Below are 20,087 nucleotides of genomic sequence, written 5' to 3'. Positions count from 1 at the left end.
TCACAGAATGATCACCTTATTGACTGATTCTTATTCTGACGTGATGTAACGAAAGTAAATTCAGAATTCGATTGGCTTTCTAGCCAAGGAACACTTCGGCAATTTAGGAAAATCCCACAGTGAAAGAAGCGGAAATCAGTGCCACACACCGTGTCATGCAGCAGGAATCCAAGTTTTGTTCTGAATTGACTCAAAAATGTTTCAGGACGTCCGACGGCGCTGACGTCACAGCACAGGAGCCTGGAAAGTACCGTCATGTGATCAACCTCCTCCTCCTCCTCCCTCCCCCCAATAAAACTCAATTCCAACGGTCGTCACGAAAATAGCGAACTATAAACGAATACAACAAAACGCGATTTGAATGTTTTAAAAAAAATAAATTAAAAAGTTACAGATACGACTGCAAGAAATCAGATTAATCTCCAACTCCGTTGCCCTCCCCCAAACTCAATACCCCTTTCCCCATCTGGTCACACTCCAGCAGACCAATGACATCATGGTTGCTAGGGACCAGAAGGGACGGTCCGCGCGGGCGTGTCGTTAGTCACGTGCCTCCACCACCGCACGATACCATTGGTGGTTGCTGGGGAGTGATGACGTGTCCCTACCCCTTCTCTCCCCGCCCCCCCCCTCCCAAATCCGGTTGTTGTCAGGACAAGTGCGAGACTGGAGCTTAGTGTCCATGTTCTTTCCTGCTGTTTATAAACTGAAGTCGGCCTTTTACTGTCTACCCGTTGTTGAACCCAGCTGACGATATATATATATACACACACTGGGATATACGTGGGAGGAAAGCTAGAGCCTGAGACGAGAGGGCTTTGCGAGTGAGCGAACAATCGCAGGAAATCGCTTCAGCCTGGCCGCCATTTTCAGCCTTTTGAAACTTTTTTTAATCCAACGACGAAAGGCGAGGAGGTCTGGGTTTTTTTTGGAGGAGGTAGGCTGGTGATTCTACTGTTCCTCTTCCCCAACCTTACTTCCCAGTATATATTTCGGGCGAATTAGACGTTTTTGTCATTGCATGGTGATCGCCTCCTCCGTTGGACGTCGCACCTCAGATGCTGAGTTCGAGATTTTAGCTACAGGTCGGAAGCGGAGGAGACGGCGGCGGTGGGAAGTCGCTATGCATCCATTACCCCTGCCCCGACCACCGCCAGGCCCTCTGCCCACCAGCGAAGCCTCTAAGACCGTCGTCGTGAGCTGCCACCGTCACTCCAACCAGCAGCAACATCCACAACCTGGCAAGACGGCTGCGGTGAGTCGAGCTTGGAAGATCCGCTGCTCTTCCTCCACCGCGCTGCTACAGAGACACACACACGGCCGGCCTGCCTCCCGGGGCGGCGGGGCTGCAGGGCCCACGACGACCACCGGGCCCGAGAAAACTACACCAGCGACTGGCAGCTGCTTGACCGCGGAAGAGCGCAAGGTGAGAGACCCCCATGTTCAAATTGGGGAGGGGGGGGGAAAGAAGGAAGAGGGAGAAACTTTCACCGTTCTCGGAGAGGACATGGGGTTAGGTCTGGGCGGGAAGACCCGTTTTAAACGCTGAGACCGTTCGACAGCTGTTACGCCGCGCGCCCTCCCTTTTTTCTCTCCTCGCCTCCCCCCAGCAACAAGTGACCAATCAGAGCGCTTCACCCACCGACCAATGGCCACAGAACTAACCGTTCACGTAATGGCGCACCATATTCGTGCACTTCCGGGTTCCCGGGGAAAGGGGCGGAGTCGGTGCGGGGGCTTTCCGCTTTGCAGGCTGTCAAATCTCCCTCTCCGCTCTCTTCCTTTCCCCCCCTCCCCCCACTTGCCTTAACTGTCCTCTTTAGGTGGAAAGAGGAACAGTCTCTTGTAGGACGATAGGAGCTCAATTTGTCTGAAATGCTGGAAACTGTCAAGCTGGTCTTGATAGTTTTTGTTAGATTGTCTAGTTTCGCAGGGAACGCATTAGAGGGGAAAGTCACCACTGGGGCAATCGCTGGCAAAGTCGAAACACTTCTGCGGCTCTTAGCTCTGTAGTCAAATTTTGCAACCTTTCTCATTCTTTCTTTTCGTTTCTATCCTAGGTGACCAAATCCATGGGAAGGTCGGATAAAGCAATAATTCCACACACACAATTCATGTATAGTGTAAATAAAACAGAGTACTGCCAACCTCTAAATACCAAGAAAAGAAACAGACGTAGCCTACAGTTGAGAAAAACTTCAATAAAAAGAAATGAAAACAGCCATAGCCAGAATGGTCCTTCTGTTGAATGCTGCAATATTATCAAAAACGATGCAGACAAGCCGATTATTTCTGCAAACCCATCCAAAAATCTAAAATTACTGAAAGCTGGACTGAAGTCTGCACTGAGCCTTCAAGGAGATCAGAACTATGCTGGGCCAAAGTTTAGTGAGCCACCGTCTCCCAGTGTTCTACCTAAGCCGCCCAGTCATTGGGTAGGAGCACATGCTGAATGTCATGATGAGAGTAAGGAAATAATGACTGTCCACTTAAAGACTTTACTGAAAGTTAATGTATAATTCTTGAGCAGTTCAGGTTACCTTAAGCAGGTAATAGAGGAAAAAATTTATGAATGTTTCCGTCAAGATTCGACTTGTTGCAGCAGAATGTCCTGTATTTTAGATAATTGTAATGTCCTCCTTGTGGTTTTGGGATGACCATACGCAAGTGGTGCTAGTAATGAAGTGGGGTTCTGTATATTAGTGTAAACCATGTAATTATTTGTATATTTTCGTATACTCAATTTGAAAGAAAGGAATTATAATTTCATATGAGAATTTGTTGCCCTGTGCCAGTTGGTGGGCAGAGTTAAATTTTATATTTTGTATATAAATAGGGAAAACTCAAGTATTCCAAGTTATTCTCTGAATGCAAAACTAGCAGCTGTAGAGTTGTGTACTCCCTTGTAAAGACGCTTGACAATCTGCAATATGTTTCTGACTGTGAAATAGACTAGGGCATAAGATAAATGATTCAAGCACTGCTTTTATCTGCACTACTGAAGGATACTACGTTCCATCAACAAGATGCACTTTTGTCTTACTGGGTGTTTTAATATGTAATGTGAATAATTTTAAAATCTGCCACCAAATTCAACGAGAGCTTTGGCTGGAGGAGGAGCACAGTTTGGTCTTTGGTAAACACAATACCTCATGGTTAACATACAAGTTTTGTGGATCCTATAAATGCGGATCTCTCAAAGACCACTGACAAACTTTTTAAGCTTTGATCATTTCCCGCTCATCAATTTTCACAATCACTGCAGAAGATTGAAATAGGAAGGAGTTGTGCATTGCATACTTGTTAGCTCATCTAAATTTCTGACAGTCCCACTTTGGAAAGTGGGAAAATTCTGTTAGTCTTTCTATTCCTGGTTTCTGGTGTATCGTTGTACTGTGGCGAGTAGTGTCTGTTCCATTGTGGGTATTTTCCTAGACTTCTAAGAGTGGTGATTGGATAACTAATTAAATGAGCCTGCACTGAGCCAGGATGTACACAGGGCTGATGAGACTTTCCTACTAGTGAAAATTGCAGTTTTCAATATAGCTAACCCATATGTACACCGAATGAGTGTTGACGCTTTCATGTATTTTCTTTTCATTTCAATATTGCATCTGAAGATTGCTTTTCTGTGAAACAATTTCTGCATGCTAACTTTCATTCCACTCTCCCAAAACCTTTATCTTCGGCAAAGTCTGTGATCTAATGTCACTTATTAAATGAGTTAATTGCAGTTATCATATTGGCAAGTGCTCGTTCATCTAGTTGTGAATGGCTACAAACTTCAAAAGATCCCTTTGTTTGCTCATGTACTCCAAATAGCTACCAATTAAGTTTTTATAAGTTTAAAATAAAAGCTAAAATCCTATCCATGCAACCATTTTAGCCACTGGTATATCTCAATTACAATGCAAGTTCTCCTGGCTCAGTTAGAAACAAAGTGAGAAGAGTAAACATCATATATAGGAGGAAATTATCAATCATGTGTCTTCATTTTGGGCACAACATATTGTGTAAACTACACAAATAGCTGTCTCTCTAGCTTTTGTACTGTAACAGATACCTGAAAAAGATGTCATCTAGTCAAGTGATTTTATAGACTTTGTTTTTGAAACATCTCGTCCAATGCTAATACATAACTGGAATTTTACCTAATGTTAAAAGCTGAATATTTTTTAACCCTATGCAAGACATTGGCAAATAATTAATGACTTAAAATATAAAGTTGTTAAATGAGAAATTGGTATTTTCTAGAAGAAATGCTGTCATCTTTGATGTAAAGATATTTTACTGCAACACTTGCTATCTGTTCCTCTTGAACTGTTCTCATAAATTGGCAAATTTCAAAACCAAAAATAAAATTTAATTGATCTCCCTGGTAATAGTATTTGTTTATTTTCAACAGATTCCATTCAGTATGTGTAGCAGTCTCTGTTGCCTTTTTGATGGTTTTTAATAGTACCTGGAGTGACACGGCTGGATCAGAAATTGATAATCTCTTGCTCCTCACTTTGATGGGTTTGCACAGTCTTTCACCCAACTATACAATATATAACTTTTGCACAACGTTACGTATTTCTAAAGTCCTTCAAAGTGTTGTAGAAAGCAGCAACGATTTGCTAACCAACTTTCAAAACCTCTGAACATTTAAGATGTTCTAATGTTCAAAGTTTGGGTGAAGATTTGAAACTCGGGTGCTCGTTGTTGTGGTTTTGTTCGCCGAGCTGGAAATTTTTTGTTGCAAACGTTTCATCCCCTGTCTAGATGACATCCTCAGTGCTTGTGAGCCTCCTGTGAAGCGCTTCTGTGGTGTTTCCTCCGGCATTTATAGTGGCCTGTCCCTGCAGCTTCCGGTTGTCAGTTTCAGCTGTCCGCTGTAGTGGCCGCTATATTGGGTCCAGGTCGATGTGTTTGTTGATGGAGTTTGTGGATGAGTGCCATGCTTCTAGGAATTCCCTGGCTGTTCTTTAATGTATGCTATTCATCTCGCAGGTTCTGCATTCAACCATTCTTCCATAATTACATGCTAGATGCATTCATGGTTATATTTGTAGTCTCTTATTTTGGACTCACTACGAGACTAATATGGAAAAATCAGCTCTTTGTCTACAATTTCCAATTTTTAAATATCATTCATGGGCCATGAGCCTCAATGACCCAGCTTGTGTTAATTGCCCATCCCTAATTGATTCTTAACTGCTATCCAAACAATCACAACACTGGGTCTGGAGTCATGTGTGGGCCAGATTGGGTAACAATGGCAGATTTCGTACTCTGAAGGCTATTCGTGAATCAAATAGATTTTTAACAACAATTGACCCTGGTAACATGGTTGCTGTTACGCTAAATTTTAATTCGAGATTTGTTTTAATGTTGAGTTAAATTTCACCGTTCCATGTCCCAGGACATTAGCTTAGGGTAATGTATTTCTAAACCTCACCCAGTGGCATTATCACTATGCTATTGCTTCCTCAATTGTTTCACATGTTTACAGATCTCCAGTAGAGTGCTGTACAGTCTTGTTTGTTTGTCTGGACAAAATAATTGAATCCTGATCAACATTATCTGATAATTAAACCTTTTTAGTTCTTGCACCGTCCTTTAAATTGGTTTTCCCATCTCTGCTCACCACTGTGTGTCTATCCTTTTTGCAAATTTTTTTTAAAAAATTCATATGGCTAGGGAACGATTTGGGGTTTATTGAATGGGTTCTTAAAATCACTTCAGCTGACAGTGTTGAATGGGTGACAAAAAAGAAATTGTTGGGAAAACTCAGAAGATCTGGCAGCATCTGTAGAGAGAAATCAGTTAAAGTTTTGGGTTGAGTTTGGCACTTGACCTGAAAGGTTGATCTGATTTTTCTCCACAGATGCTGCTAGACCTGCTGAGTTTTTTTTCAGCAATTTCTATTTTTGTCTCTGATTTACAGCATCAGCAGTTCCTTTCAGTTTTGACAATGTTGAATGATTGTGATGCCACCAAGAATGGATCTCTTAAGATCAGAATTAATGTCTACAGGCAATGGTCTGAGTTGGCTGGCCAATTTGATCTGTTTCTCATGTTCCACCTGTGTAGAATGTGGCTACAATCTTCAATAATTCATTCTAGAGTTATTCGGAGTTGTCCATTGAACAGTGAAGCCTGGGACTTCAAGCTACAACTGATCTAAGTGATGTTTGCAGATCAACCAAGAGGTGTTGTCATTCTTTTCATATGGACTTTGAGTTCAGGAGATGTTGCTGGTAGGTCTAAGTACAGTTGAGTGATGTCAAGATATTTTGGTGTTGGTTTGTAAATGAGTGATTGACCACCGAACTGAAAGTGAAGAGTTTATCTGGTCTTCAAATTGTTCAAGTTGGTGGTTGAAACAGCAGTGTTTGGTTCAAGTCTTCATTTGTTGATGCAGGTTTCCTGGCTTGGCATGCCCAGGGTCAAGTTATCGGCAGGTGGGAAGAGCAGTGACTTGGTAAGCAAATAATAAGTATGTGTTTGCTTTTCAATTCTATTTTTATCACACCTTGATCCTCATCTCACTTGGATTCATTTTAAAAAAAAATGTGCAGATTCTGAATATTTGAAACAATCGGAAATTGCTGAAGAAGTTCAGCAGATCTGGCAGTATCGGTGGAGAGAAAGTCAAAAATTGACTCTGCTTTCTCTCTACAAATGCTGTCAGACCTATTGAGTTTCTCCAGCATTTTCTGTTTTTGTTTCAGGTATTTTGACCAAGTATGCTGACTGTTTGGTGAAACTTGTCCCCTTCATTTTTTCCCCGTTGTATTTTTTTAAACAATATCCTGACTGACCATATAATCCTAGGACTGCTTGCACTTGACCTGACTGTGGACATCCTCGACTGTAATGAGATTAGCCCCTTGACCAAGTGTGAGTCACTCTCAACCACTAAGCACTTGTCCCTTGATTTTCATGCATGGCTGTTTACTTCAAGTGCATGTCGTGCGTTTGCTGCGTAAGCTGCAGGTACATGCTGCCATTCTGATGGTGACATCGCATTTTGCCAGACATTTGACATATCCACTCTCTTTGACTAATACATTTTACTCTTCAGTCCTCCCTGCCACCGCAAACTGCTTTCTCCTTCTGCACTAAAGCATTCATCCAAAGAGGCTGTCTGCTTTTAACTCAGCATTAAACACCTTATGCAGGTAAAAAGAGGGTTAACCCTCAGACATTGGCTGCCTCATTAAATGCTTAAGCCTTTGTACATAAAAGAAAGGCAAGTCAAGAGTCAGAGGCTGGATACACCTAAGTACGTGTTAAAGATGTTATGTGCCAATAACTAAACTAGATCCATAAGATGCCTAACTCTATGCCAGCATAAAGCATCTTGTATAGTTATGCAAGTTGTCTAGCAATTCCTTAGTGCAAAGCAAAATGGCAGAGAATGTTTGAAAGGATATGGCTGAAGTCATGAGGTTGTGATTGAGTTAGTCCAAGAGCATATATTGATGCTTTGCCAATGCCAAGTTGCATGGATGAAGGGTCCATGAAAAGCATAACCGGAAATACTTTGTGTAGAAGAAGCAGCTCTGTATAAAGAGAAGAGGGGAAAAATTATACATTTCCAATCCGAGTCTTATACAAAAGGCCTTTCAAGAATGCTAGAGAACTAAAGGGACTAACACAAAAATAAGAAGCTGAAGTAAATTAGCATCTGTAAAGAAAGTAATGCTGGTGAAATGAATGGGTTGAAAAGTACCCTGGATGTGGTGATGTTCATCCACAAGATTGGAAAGGAGTGTCTATGAAGATTTTGAATGAGTTGGTGGTTATCTTCCAAATTCTATAGATTCTGGAATGGTCCCTGCAGATTGGAAGGTAGCAAATATAACCATGAGAGGGAGGGGGGAGTGAAATTGGGGAATGACAGACCTGTTAGCCTGATATATAGTTGGGAAAAATACTACATATTCCAAAGGATGCAAGAACCGTACATTTAAAATAATTGTAGGTTTGGGCAGAATTACTAAGGACCATTGAAAAGGAAATCACATTTGATAAGTCTTAGAATTTTTTGAGATGCAACATGTAGAAATTATGAGAGGAAACTATAGATTTGGTTTATTTGGATTTTCAGATGGCTTTCAATAATCATTCAAATGGGAGGTTAATTGACCAAATTAGATCACGAAGGATTAGTGTGAATATATTGGCATAGATTGAAGATTGGGTAATACCAAAAACGAAGAGTAACAAATGGGTCATTCTCAGGGTGCAGGCTGTGATTAGTGGGTTATTAGGGTCAATGCTTGAGCATCAGATATTTATAACTTCTATTAATGATGTGGAGGTATCGGTGTTGGCTGTGAGGGACAAAGTTTAAAAATCACATAACACTAGGTTATAATCCCAACAAGTTTATCTGGAAGCACTAGTTTTCAGAGCACTGCTCCTTCATCAGGTAGCTAGTGGGCAGGATCATAGGACACATAATTTAGAGCAAAAGATTGTAGTGTTATACAACTCATGATATATTGAACAAACCTAGTTTGCTGTTAAGTCTTTCATCTTTTAGGATGGGTTGCAGGTTTTGATTCATTAAAATGTAAATCCCAGAACTACTTTAAAGTAATTTTCCTGAGATAACTTAAGGTTTTATATAAAAAAAAGTGACCTCTCAGCTCAGACTGCATTAAAGGTGTGAGGTTAGAGTCTGTCTGTATTCCAATCTTGAGTCAGACTGGTTCTATTTCCAGAATAGAAATTTATAAAATGTCACATGGATTGACTGCCTACATATTGTGTGTTTTTGCACAAAATAGAATGTATCCGCAAATACAATTCTGCAGAATTGTATTTGCTGATATTCTTTTTTTTCAAAAAGCGCACAACCTGTAAAATCTGCACTTGCAAATAAAACTGTTGGACTATAACCTGGTGTGTGATTTTTAACTTCTGTTAATGATTCAGATGTGAAGATCAAATGTACTATTTCCAATTTTGTTGACATAAAACTAGGTGCAGATGTAAATTGTGAGGAGGATGCAAAGAAACTCGAGAATTTAGGCAGGGCAATTGAATGTGGAAGAACAATGGCAGGTGAAATACAATTTGGAATAATATAAGGTTATCCAGTTGGGTAGGAAAAACTGATATGAAGAATATTTCTTTAATGGTGCAAGATTGGAAAATGTTTATGTTCAAATGGACCTGAATCGTCTCCTTCATAAGTCATGGAAAGTTCGGTGATTGTTTTTGACCAGCATGGATGCGAAAGGCCAAACGACCTTTTTTTGTGCTGTAGTTCTCCATATCTTTGTGAAAGGAACCATGCAGTGCCGCAAGTAGTTAGGAGAGCAAATGGTACGTTTTGGTCTTTTTTGGAGAGGCATTGCTGCTATTGCAAAGAGCCTTGGTGAGATCGCACTTGACAATTTGTGTGAAGTTTTAGTTTCCTGACCAAAGTAAGGATAGATTTGCTATTGATGGAGTGTTCAGAGGCTCACCAGAGTGATCTGTGGGACAGTGGGATTTCCCTCTGAGAATAGATTGAAGAGACTAGTCTTCTCTTCCCTACAGTTTAGAAGAATGAGAGGTTATCTCATTGGAGCATACACAATTATTACAGGACTCTTTTAAAAGAGTAAAAGGGGCAAGAATGAATCCCCTACCTATAGGATCTGTTATGAGGGCTTACATTCTCAGAATAAGAGGTAGACCATTTAGAACTAAGATGAGGAGGAGTTTCTTTATTCAGATGCTGGTGATTTTTTAGAATTCTCTACCTAAGAGAGCCTTGAAGGCTCAGGCATTTAGTATACCCAAGACAGAGTTTGGCAGATTTCTGTATACTATATTAATGATATCAAGGAATATGGAAATAGTACAGAACAATGACATCTCAGAGAAAGACCAGCCATGATCGAGTTGAATGGAAGAGCAAGCACAAGAGTTTGAATGGCCAACTCCTTCTATTTTCTATGTTTTTGTAAATGCTTTTTTGAATTATCTTTTACTGTCTAACCTCCTTTTACCTGATGCATCGCAAGACCATTTTGCTTTGATAATGCTGCTGATGTTGGCTAGTATCTATGTATTTGTCATACAGGTTCCCACAGTTTTAACCTGTGCATTTATAGGTGCTAATGTGGACTTTCAGCTTGGGATTATGGGACTTTAAAAAGTCATTGGCTTAAGTTTCCTTTTGTATTGCTTACAGTTCATTTATTTATCAGCAGGCGAGTAACTGAGTTAGTTGTTACTAGGAGCTGTACAAAAAATTGCCTGCATTTATTCTGTTTCCATTCTGCTCCATCCCTTCGGAAGAAAAGAAAATATGAAGGGGTATTATATCTTTCAAAAACGAAACAATTTAGCTACAGTAGAGAAATATTTTCAAGATCTTTTAGTATTAGAGATTTATTTGCAATTGTTTATGGCAATGCCTATGAAAATTATTTTTCTGTCATTTGATGGATAAGTTCTGAATATTCTTAGCTGTTGTAGATTTTTAGCAGTAGCATTGGTTTTGCTCATTGCTTCAAAAGTCCAAAGGATAGGACTTTGTTTTTGGGTTAAAACTAAGTTAAAAATCGTACTCACTTTCGGAACACTGCTCCTTCATCAGGTGGTGAAGGAGCAGCGTTCCGAAAGCTAATGCTTCCAATTAAACCTATTGGACGATAACCTGGTATTGTGTGATTTTTAATTTTGTACACCCCAGTCCAACACCGGCATCTCCAAATCATGACTTAAAACTAAGGCCTGCATTTTGTCAGGCCAGTGAAAGTCTCCCTCACAGAGAACGGTTGGGAACCCTCATCAATTATTACTATCAGACCTTTCCTGCATTGAGATCCCAAGTAGCAGAACTTGCAATAATCTGATTGGCTGGAAGCTCATAAAGCTATAAAATATTGCAGAAGAAGACCTGGTCATAGGTGCGCAAAGGTTGAATTGGAGTCATGGGAGTGGAAAGCGACTTGAGGCAAGGGCAGAAAGTGGCTTTCGGATTCCCTTTTTCTGATTCTCTGTTCCTTGATCAGGCACAGAGTGCTCATTAATGAAGACACCCTCCTCCCTTCTCCCCTTAAATGATAGAGGTTGCACACAAACTGAACAGGTTTTGCTGCGTGGTTTTCTGAGGAAATGGGAGGTATGATTCAATAGGGAACCTCCATGATTCTCACCGTGATGAGCTGTGTAAAACCTAGCATAATAGAGACATACAGCATGGAAACAGATCCTTTGGTCCAACTTGTTCATGCCAACTAGATATCCTAAATTTAACTAGTCCCATATCCCTCTAACCTTTTGGCCCATACCCTTCTAAATCTTTCCTATTCACGTCCAAGTTTCTTTTAAATGTTGCAATTGTACCCACCTCTACCACTTCTACATAACTATCTGTAGAAAATGCAATTTTGTCAGTAGAAGTGAGAGAATTGTTACACTCTGCTAACAAGTTATTCATATATATGTATATATTGCCTAGGAGTTCAAGACATTTGCCAGAACATTCTCCCCAGAAATGAAAGCACTATTCAAATAGATTCCAGCTTCATGGAAAGTTAAATGGAAATTGTTAAGGAAATTATCATCGGACACCAAAAAGGAACTGGAGCTTTTTGGTTGCTGCTTTAAGACCAATGGAGATATGAGAATTCCATATGAGATCTGGAGGAAATAATAAAGCTTACGTGCCAACGGATTAAGAATGACAACAGATGAAGAAGAATGAAGAGTAAAATCATCAACATAAGATATTACAGATTTTCAAGAGATATGAAAACAATCTCTCCGAAAACTCGATTACATTGACTTTTCTTTTGCAAATGTTAGTAAATGAAGAAAATTATACCCACAGGCATAGATAAGTTAAAAATTTAGTAATTCACTTACTGTACTGCAAGAGAAATTAAGTATTTGTACATTGAGGGAATACAATCTGAAGGAAGCTGATGTACATTGAATAAAATAATTAACAAAACGTTGGGTGATGAGTGAACAAGGTCATTTTTATGGAAAAGAAGCAGAACAGGAATGACAGACAAAACCATCTATTCTGGGACTATATTCTAATATATCAGATGCTTTGTGCAAACATTATTTTATCAACTACATTTCTTATTAATAGACTCAATGAAATTGTTACTGAGATCTTTTAAATTCATAGAACACAGACCTGAAAAGTGATATTTATCCATCCACAACTTGATTTAATTGGGCTACTTAAAACACAAAAAAGCAGATTTAATGTTTTGAGTCCAAAACATTTCTCCCCAAACATGCTGCCAGACCTGGTGAGTTTTACCAGCAATTTCTGTTTTTGTTTCAGGTCTCCAGCATCTGTCATACTTTTTTTTTCATTTTAATGTCTCTTAATGCTTCTCTCCTTTTGCAGGAGGAAAATGTACTGAATAAGTGTGAATATGTGCAAACGGTGGGGGTGGGAGGATGCCTGGCATGAGGATGCTGAACTCTTTTCAGGAGCAGGCCACAGAGCTGGCAGGTCACCAAGGGAGGAAGGGGATGTCTGCAGCCATCTAGTGAGAAAGTATCCCAGTTCTTACCAAGCAATGAGTTATGTTTTCAATAACTAATTATTTGATTCAGTAAGTGAGGAATTAAATTATACTCTTTAGTTGTGGAGCACTTTCTGTAATAAGGTTTATGGTTTTATTACTGTTTCATGGCCCAGGTTAAACACTTGTTAAGTGAAGTGACAGCATTATAGTTTGCTAATCACAAGGACAAATGTGTAGATGGTTTTAAAGTGAACACAGCTTTTACTCAGGACGCAGCTCTTTATACTTTAGAATGGTTTACTTTTGTAAATTTGTACACCACATTTAAAAGAAAAAGTATGTAGCAGGGTATATGCATGCATTTGTGTTACTGTTGTATGTATTTATAATACTTTGGAATTAGGCTCCAGAGCAAATTTTCTAGTCCTATAATTGATTTGATTGCTTTATATGTATTTATTAATTAACAGAGGAACCTTGATTATCCGAACAAGATGGGCAGGCTGTATTTTGTTCGGATAATTGATTATTCGAATAACAATACTGATCTCATGCTGTGCTCTACCAGAGAGTTTGTTTAAATCTGTAATTTTGATGAGTCTGCTATTTAAACAAACTAATCTTTACATCCTGCAAATCTCAGGTTAAACTGAGAAGGGCTAAGTCCTTACCATCACATAAAAACATGAAATCCCAGCATTAAACAAGGTCCCGAACAGCTTCTACAATCACAAGAGCATTTGTCAGTTTCTGCTGAACTCAGTGTCATGATAGAAAGACAGAAGTTTAATTTTTCAGCCATTTTTTTCATGAACGGCCCCGTAAAGTGACAGGAATAAAGCACTTACTTTCGCAAAGCGTTGTGTAATATAGATCATGTGCTGTCCATGAGTTAGCAAAAAATTAGAGTTTAGGCTGTCTCTGGTCATACATAAGAGGTAGTGCTTAACAAGGATTAATAAGCAGTAATTTTTCGTGGTTCAGTGTACCAAAGGAAGAATATGGGAAGAAATGTAGAAACACAGAATACAGGAGCAGAATAGGCCATTTCTTTGAGTCTTTTCTGCTATTCAATGTGATCCATGGTTGATCAGTACCCCGTTCCCACTTTCTCCCCATATCCTTTGATCCCTTTAGTCCTAAGAACTATATCTTCATCTTTCTTGAATTAAAACTTCTGTCAACAGAAGAAAAAAAGGATTCTGTACCAAGTTAACCAGTGTGGCACTCTGCTACCCCAAGTTGGTTTGACTGAAACCAGTGTGTTTATCAAGTATTTGTTACTTTTTACTTGTCATGATAAACATTCTGAAAATATACTATTACCTGGACTGGGCCTTGCAACTAAAAAGGACCAAAAAGCTTTTAGATGGCTATCTGAACTTGGTCAGTAATTATAATTGACTTAGATCTTAGAAGTGAAGCTAAAGTGAACCCAAAAATCTTAAAAAAAAGCATCCAATCTTAATGTAATCTTAGTTAAGAGTCACAGCTTGTGGTACTAAAAAAATCGTTATGGTTTCCTTTGCAGCCTTTGAATCGTACTCCAAAGCTAGCACAAAAATAATTAAAAGTTTACAAGTCCCTCTTCTGCTAGTTCCTTGAGCTACACCTCTTATGAGAAGAAGGCACGATCTGCAGAAGATGCCCTGTGAAGAATTTCCTCCCCACTCTTCAGCACTGTAATGATGTATATGGATTATGTATAGAGAATAGGCTCAGATGAGTTCAGCGCTGACATGGGTTGCAGGAGAGGAGGAAGAAAGGGCTGAAGTCTCTTATCATTTGGAAAACTGCTGAGGAATAGGCTCCTGTTGAGCCCAGTACAGTGCAGATGGTAACCTTCCGGACTCAGCCATTAATGATTTAAGGGAGATACAAGGCAAGCAAGATGTTGCCTTACAGAAGTACTAGAGATCACGTGTAGACTGGAGAAAAGGGCAGAGAGGTCAGGCTGTACATGCACAGGAACTTTCACTCCATCACACAGAGTGATCAGGTCTTAAGTTTGCTTGCTGGGCTGATAGATTTGTTCTCAGATGTTTCGTCACCAAACTAAGTTACATCATCAGCGAGCCTCCAATGAAGCATTGGTGTTCTGTCCCACTTGCTATTTATGTGTCTTGGTCTGTTGTGGTGGGTGATATCACTTCCTTTTCAGTTTCTGAGAGGTTGGTAAATGGGGTCCATATCTATGTGTTTGTAAATGGAGTTACGGTTTGAATGCCAGGCCTTTAGGAATTCCCGCATGTTCTTTGTTTAGTCTGTCCCAGGATGGATGTATTGTCCCAGACAAACTGGTGTTCCTCTAGCTTCAGGTCCACTATATGTATGTCATCACAAAACGCAACAAATCAGAAGAAACCCACAAACACATAAACAACATCCTTACTAGTATAAAGTTCACCAAAGTGGAAGCAAACAACAACAGACTCCCCTTCCTGGACATCACGGTAGAACGAAAAGCCATTGTAGAGCTGCAGACCAGCTTTTTCAGAAAAGCCACACACACTGACCAGACACTCAACTACAAGAGCAATCATCCCAATATCCACAAACGAAGCTGCAACAGGACATTATTTAAACAAGCCACAACACTTAGCCGCACCCAGGAACAATGAGAAGCTGAGGAAAAACACCGGTAGAACATATTCAGAAACAATGGGTACCTGATAATGTGCAATCTGCCAATTCCTGCATTGATTCCTGCACAACAGATCTAAACAGGAAGACACAAGAAGTCCAGAGACTCTAGCCACCCTGCCATACATCAAAGACATATTGGAGATGATGACCAGACTACTCTGGCCCTAGGCATCATAGTAGCCCACAAACCTACCACGACACTGAACCAGCTCCTGATGAATTTAAAGGACCCCTTACCAACAACCAACAGAACAAATGTCTTATACAAAATACCCTGCAAGGACTTAACAAACATTACATTGGACAAACCGGCAGGAAACTAGCCACTAGGATACATGAGCATCAACTAGCCACCAAAAGACATGACCAACTGTCACTGGTATCCAGACACACAGACAAAGATGGATACCAGTTTGACTAGGACAATTCATCTATCCTGGCACAGGCTAAACAAAGGCATGCACAGGAATTCCTAGAAGCCTGGCATTCAAACCAGAACTCCATTAACAAACATATCGATTTGGACCCCAATTCCAACCTCTCAGAAACAGAACTGGAAGTGATATCACCCACCATAACAGAAACATAAATAGCAAGCAGGACAGAACATCAACGATTCATCGGAGGCTCACTGATGATGTTACCTAGTATGGTGTTGAAACATCTGAGATCAAATCTACCAGCTCAGTGAGCAAACTTACAACTTGGTCTACAACCTGAACTACAAATCTTCTCTAAAATGGCAAACTCAGAGAGATGGCTGAATTAATTCACTGGTTTGATCTCCCTTTATCTGACAAGGAAGGAGGCATTTGAACCAGCATGATGAGCAACAGACAGACACCTAGGGATTGGTGTCAAGAGGTTTCCTGCTCCTCAATGCTGCTTGACCTGCTGTGCTTTTCCAGCCATACACTCTTAACTCTAAACTCCAGCACCTTCAGTACTCACTTTCACCTTGGAATTGGTATCACAGGACATTCCATAGGTGCCCTGCCATTAGATCTCCACTATGTCAGAGAGACCAAGCACTTTCTTCAGATTCTAGGTAAGAAGTTTGCACCTACACCTGTACTGATGACCTTCAGCAGGCCAGAACCTGTTAGATCCTGGACTACCAGAGGACACCTACCAAGCCATCTGAGGTAAGCTGACAAAGCAACCAGTGGACTTCTTAAGGAACAGCTTGGGCTGCTGAGGTGAAAGCAAGACATGGTGGTTGAAAAAGACAGATGAAAGAACATTAAAGTTCTTATTGTTATCGACCTTCTGTACCACCTGACACTTGTCACAAATATAGCACTTTATACAAGTCACATGGTTTCTCCCAATCTGTTAAAGCTTCTATTTATGTTTTCCTTGTATATTTGCAACAGCACATGAACAGAAGCTCACTAACACCGTGGGCAATTAGAGACAGGCAATAAATGTTGGCCCAGACAGCGATTCCCACTTCCCACAAATTAAACAAAAATGTGGAACAGCCTCATGATAACTCCCTGGATACTAAGCACACACCTGCAGGAATTGTTGCTTGTGGTAATATTCGTAGAAACATAGAAAATAGGAAGAGTAAGCCATTCAGCCGTTCAAGTCTGCTCCATTATTCAATATGTTCATGGTTGATCATCCAACTCAGTAACCTGTTCCCACTTTGTCCCCATACTCTGATTCTTTTAAGAGAAAGTGACTGCAGATGCTGGAGCTCAGAGTCGAGAGTGTAGTGCTGGAAAAGCACAGCAGGTCAGGCAGCATCCAAGGAGCAGGAGAATCAACGTTTCAGCCAGCTCCCTATACAATAGTGTAGTGTATCCTCCATAGGTTTTCCTCTTTATTATTCGGCCACATACAACACCTTCTCTACATCGGGGAGACCAAACATAAACTTAGGGAATGGTTCGTCAAGCATCTCAGCAGGGCCCACAGGGCTGACCAGACCTCCCAGTCACCACCCATTTTAATTCCCATACCCACTCCCTTTCTGACATGACCATCCTTGGCCTCCTTCATTGCCACAATGAACCAAACCACAAATTGGAGGAACACCACCTCATCTTCAGTCTACAGCTGGGAGGACTCAACATTGAGTTCTCCAATATCAAATAACGTCCTTTTCCATCCCCTGACTCCCTTCCCAACCCCTCCCCCTCCCTTCCACCAATCAAATTCATTCTTCCCATTGACCAACCAGGTCGTACCCTCTACCTATCTTCACCTATCCCCACCACCACCATACCCCCGCCACCCCCTTTATCTGCAGCTCCCCATACACCCACTCCCAGTCCTGAAGAAGGGTTACACCCGAAACATCGACTTCACCCCCTGATGCTGGCTGGCTTGCTGTGTCCTTCCAGCCTCCTGCTTATCTACTATATACAACACCTTTGCAAAGACAGACAGGAGTCTTGATCTTACATTGCTTTCCATATATGTGACAATTAGTTCAATCTGATTCTTGGTGGGCTTTGTTATCCCCTATGATACAGCCCTACAATCATGGAATTTACAGCCTCTGTAATGACTTAATCTCCATATCCTTTGCTTCCATACACATGGTCATTGATCATTGAAGGTGGCAGGCCAATTGGAGAGCGCAGTAAACAAGCATACATTGTACAAGGATGTGTTGAAATGAGCAAACATTGCTGGAGAGCCTCAGCAGATCTGGCTGCTAGCCAGTTTTGAGAAGATTTGTAGCCCAGGTTGAGGTTCTGGATGTAAATTTGCTCGCTGAGTTTGAAGGTTTGTTTTCAGACATATCATCACCATACTAGGTAACATCATCAGTGAGCCTCCAGTGAAGCACTGGTAGTATGGCCCGCTTTTTAGTTATGTGTTTAATTATGTCTTTGAGTGGATGACATCATTTCCTGGTGGTGATGTCATTTCTGGTTCTTTTTCTCAAGAGGTGGTAATTGGGATCCAAGTCAATGTGTTTGTTGATAGAGTTCTGCTTGGAATGCCATGCTTCTAGGAATTCTCATGCATGTCTCTGTTTGGCTTGTCCTGGGATGGATGTGTTGTCCCAATTGAAGTGGAATCCTCCTTCATTTGTATGTAAAGATATTTACTGCCTTGTTCCCATTTACCACCCCCTAAGAAAACGAACTGGAAATGACATCACCACAAGAAACAACGTTACCAACCCAAAGAAACCTAAGCACATAAATAAAAAGCGGGCCATACCACCAGTGCTTCACTGGAGGCTCACTGAGGTCGTTACCTACTATGGTGATGAAGCGTCTGAAAAGAAACATTGCAGTTCAGCGAGCAAACTTACATCCAAGATCTGGCTGCATTTGTGCAGAGAAAACAGCATTAATGTTTCAAGTCCGCTGACCCTTCTACACCACAGGACTCAAAATGTTATCACAGTTTTCTCTTCACAGATACTGTGAGGGCTGCTGCATTTCTCTAGCAATTTCACTTTTCAGATTTCCACCATCAAGGATTCTTCATTTTATTTGGGGCGGCACGGTGGCACAGTGGTTAGCACTGTTGCCTCACAGCGCCAGAGACCTGGGTTCAATTCCCGCCTCAGGCAACTGTCTGTGTGGAGTTTGCACATTCTCCCCGTGTCTGCGTGGGTTTCCTCCGGGTGCTCCGGTTTCCTCCCACAATCCAAACATGTGCAGGTTAGGTGAATTGGCCATGCTAAATTGTCCATAGTGTTAGGTGAAGGGGTCCATAGTGTTAGGTGAATGGGTCTGGGTGGGTTGTGCTTCGGCGGGTTGGTGTGGACTTGTTGGGCCGAAGGGCCTGTTTCCATGCTGTAAGTAACCTAATTATTTTTGAGGTTAGTTGAACTTATGCAATACAGCTGTCCGACCTCAATATTCTGTGTCACACCAATAAGAGGAATATCAATGCATTGCTGAAGAGCACAGGACAAATTTAGAGACAAGTTAGAGTCATAGAGATGTACAGCATGGAAACAGACCCTTCGGTCCAACCTGTCCACACTGATCAGATATCCCAACCCAATCTAGTCCCACCTGCCAGCACCCAGCCCATATCCCTACAAACCCTTCTTATTCATATACCCATCCAAATGCCTCTTAAATGTTGCAATTGTACCAGCCTCTGGCAGTTCATTCCATACACCGTGCCGCCCCTCTGCGTGACAAAGTTGCCCCTTAGGTCTCTTTTATATCTTTCCCCTCTCACCCTATACCCCCTAGTTCTGGACTCCCCGATTCCAGGGAAAAGACTTTGTCTATTTATCCTATCCATGCCCCTCATAATTTTTTAAACCTCTACAGATTAGATTACTTACAGTGTGGAAACAGGCCCTTCGGCCCAACAAGTCCACACCGACCCGCCGAAGCGCAACCCACCCAGACCCATTCCCCTACATTTACCCCTTCACCTAACACTACAGACAATTTAACTTGGCCAATTCACCTAACCTGCACATTTTTGGACTGTGGGAGGAAACCGGAGCACCCGGAGGAAACCCAAGCAGACACGAGGAGAATGTACAAACCCCAATCAGAGTCGCCTGAGGCTGGAATTGAACCCGGGTCTCTTGCACTGTGAGGCAGCAGTACTAACCACTGTGCCACCGTTCCGCCCCTCAGCCTCCGACGCTCCAGGGAAAACAGGCCCAGCCTATTCAGCCTCTCCCTATAGCTCAAATCCTCCAACACTGGCAACATCCTTGTAAATCTTTTTTGAACCCTTTCAAGTTTCACAACATCTTTCCAATAGGAAGGAGACCAGAATTGCACACAATATTCCAACAGTGGCCTAACTAATGTCCTGTACAGCTGCAACATGACCTCCCAACTCCTGTACTCAATACTCTGACCAATAAAGGAAAGCATACCAAATGCCACCTTCACTATCCTATTTACCTACAACTCCACTTTCAAGGAGCTATGAACCTGCACTCCAAGGTCTCTTTGTTCAGCAACACTCCCTAGGACCTTACCATTAAGTGTATAAGTCCTG

General features: G+C 41.3%; 1 protein-coding gene across 2 annotated transcripts; it reads left to right on the top strand.

Annotated features, from left to right (window-relative positions):
• The first annotated feature begins 360 nt into the window (after window positions 1-360).
• Window positions 361-11,949, top strand: LOC122547805 (proline-rich nuclear receptor coactivator 1-like). Of its 2 annotated transcripts, none has more exons than XM_043686385.1 (3): window positions 361-1,426; window positions 2,061-2,466; window positions 11,456-11,949. In XM_043686385.1, exons 1-3 carry the CDS (start codon window positions 1,022-1,024, stop codon window positions 11,533-11,535), a joined length of 891 nt encoding a protein of 296 aa, XP_043542320.1. In that variant the 5' UTR covers window positions 361-1,021; the 3' UTR covers window positions 11,536-11,949. The 2 variants fall into 2 exon arrangements, with proteins under 2 accessions (XP_043542320.1, XP_043542321.1); XM_043686386.1 differs by lacking the exon at window positions 11,456-11,949 and adding an exon at window positions 6,407-6,466 and having other exon boundaries at window positions 363-1,426.
• The last annotated feature ends 8,138 nt before the right edge of the window (window positions 11,950-20,087 follow it).

The sequence above is a fragment of the Chiloscyllium plagiosum genome, unplaced genomic scaffold (assembly GCF_004010195.1).
Source record: "Chiloscyllium plagiosum isolate BGI_BamShark_2017 unplaced genomic scaffold, ASM401019v2 scaf_3696, whole genome shotgun sequence".
In the NCBI taxonomy this organism is placed as follows: Eukaryota; Metazoa; Chordata; class Chondrichthyes; order Orectolobiformes; family Hemiscylliidae; genus Chiloscyllium; species Chiloscyllium plagiosum.
Note: the sequence above shows the minus strand (reverse complement) of the source record. Positions and strands in the feature narration are given on the sequence as shown.

Excerpts from the sequence above, each read along its gene's own strand:
- LOC122547805 (XM_043686385.1), top strand. The coding sequence starts at position 1,022 with ATGGTGATCGCCTCCTCCGTTGGACGTCGCACCTCAGATGCTGAGTTC. Across the intron at positions 1,427-2,060 it reads TGACCGCGGAAGAGCGCAAG|GTGACCAAATCCATGGGAAG; the intron begins GTGAGAGACCCC and ends TTTCTATCCTAG. Across the intron at positions 2,467-11,455 it reads TGCTGAATGTCATGATGAGA|GAGTTCAAGACATTTGCCAG; the intron begins GTAAGGAAATAA and ends TATATTGCCTAG.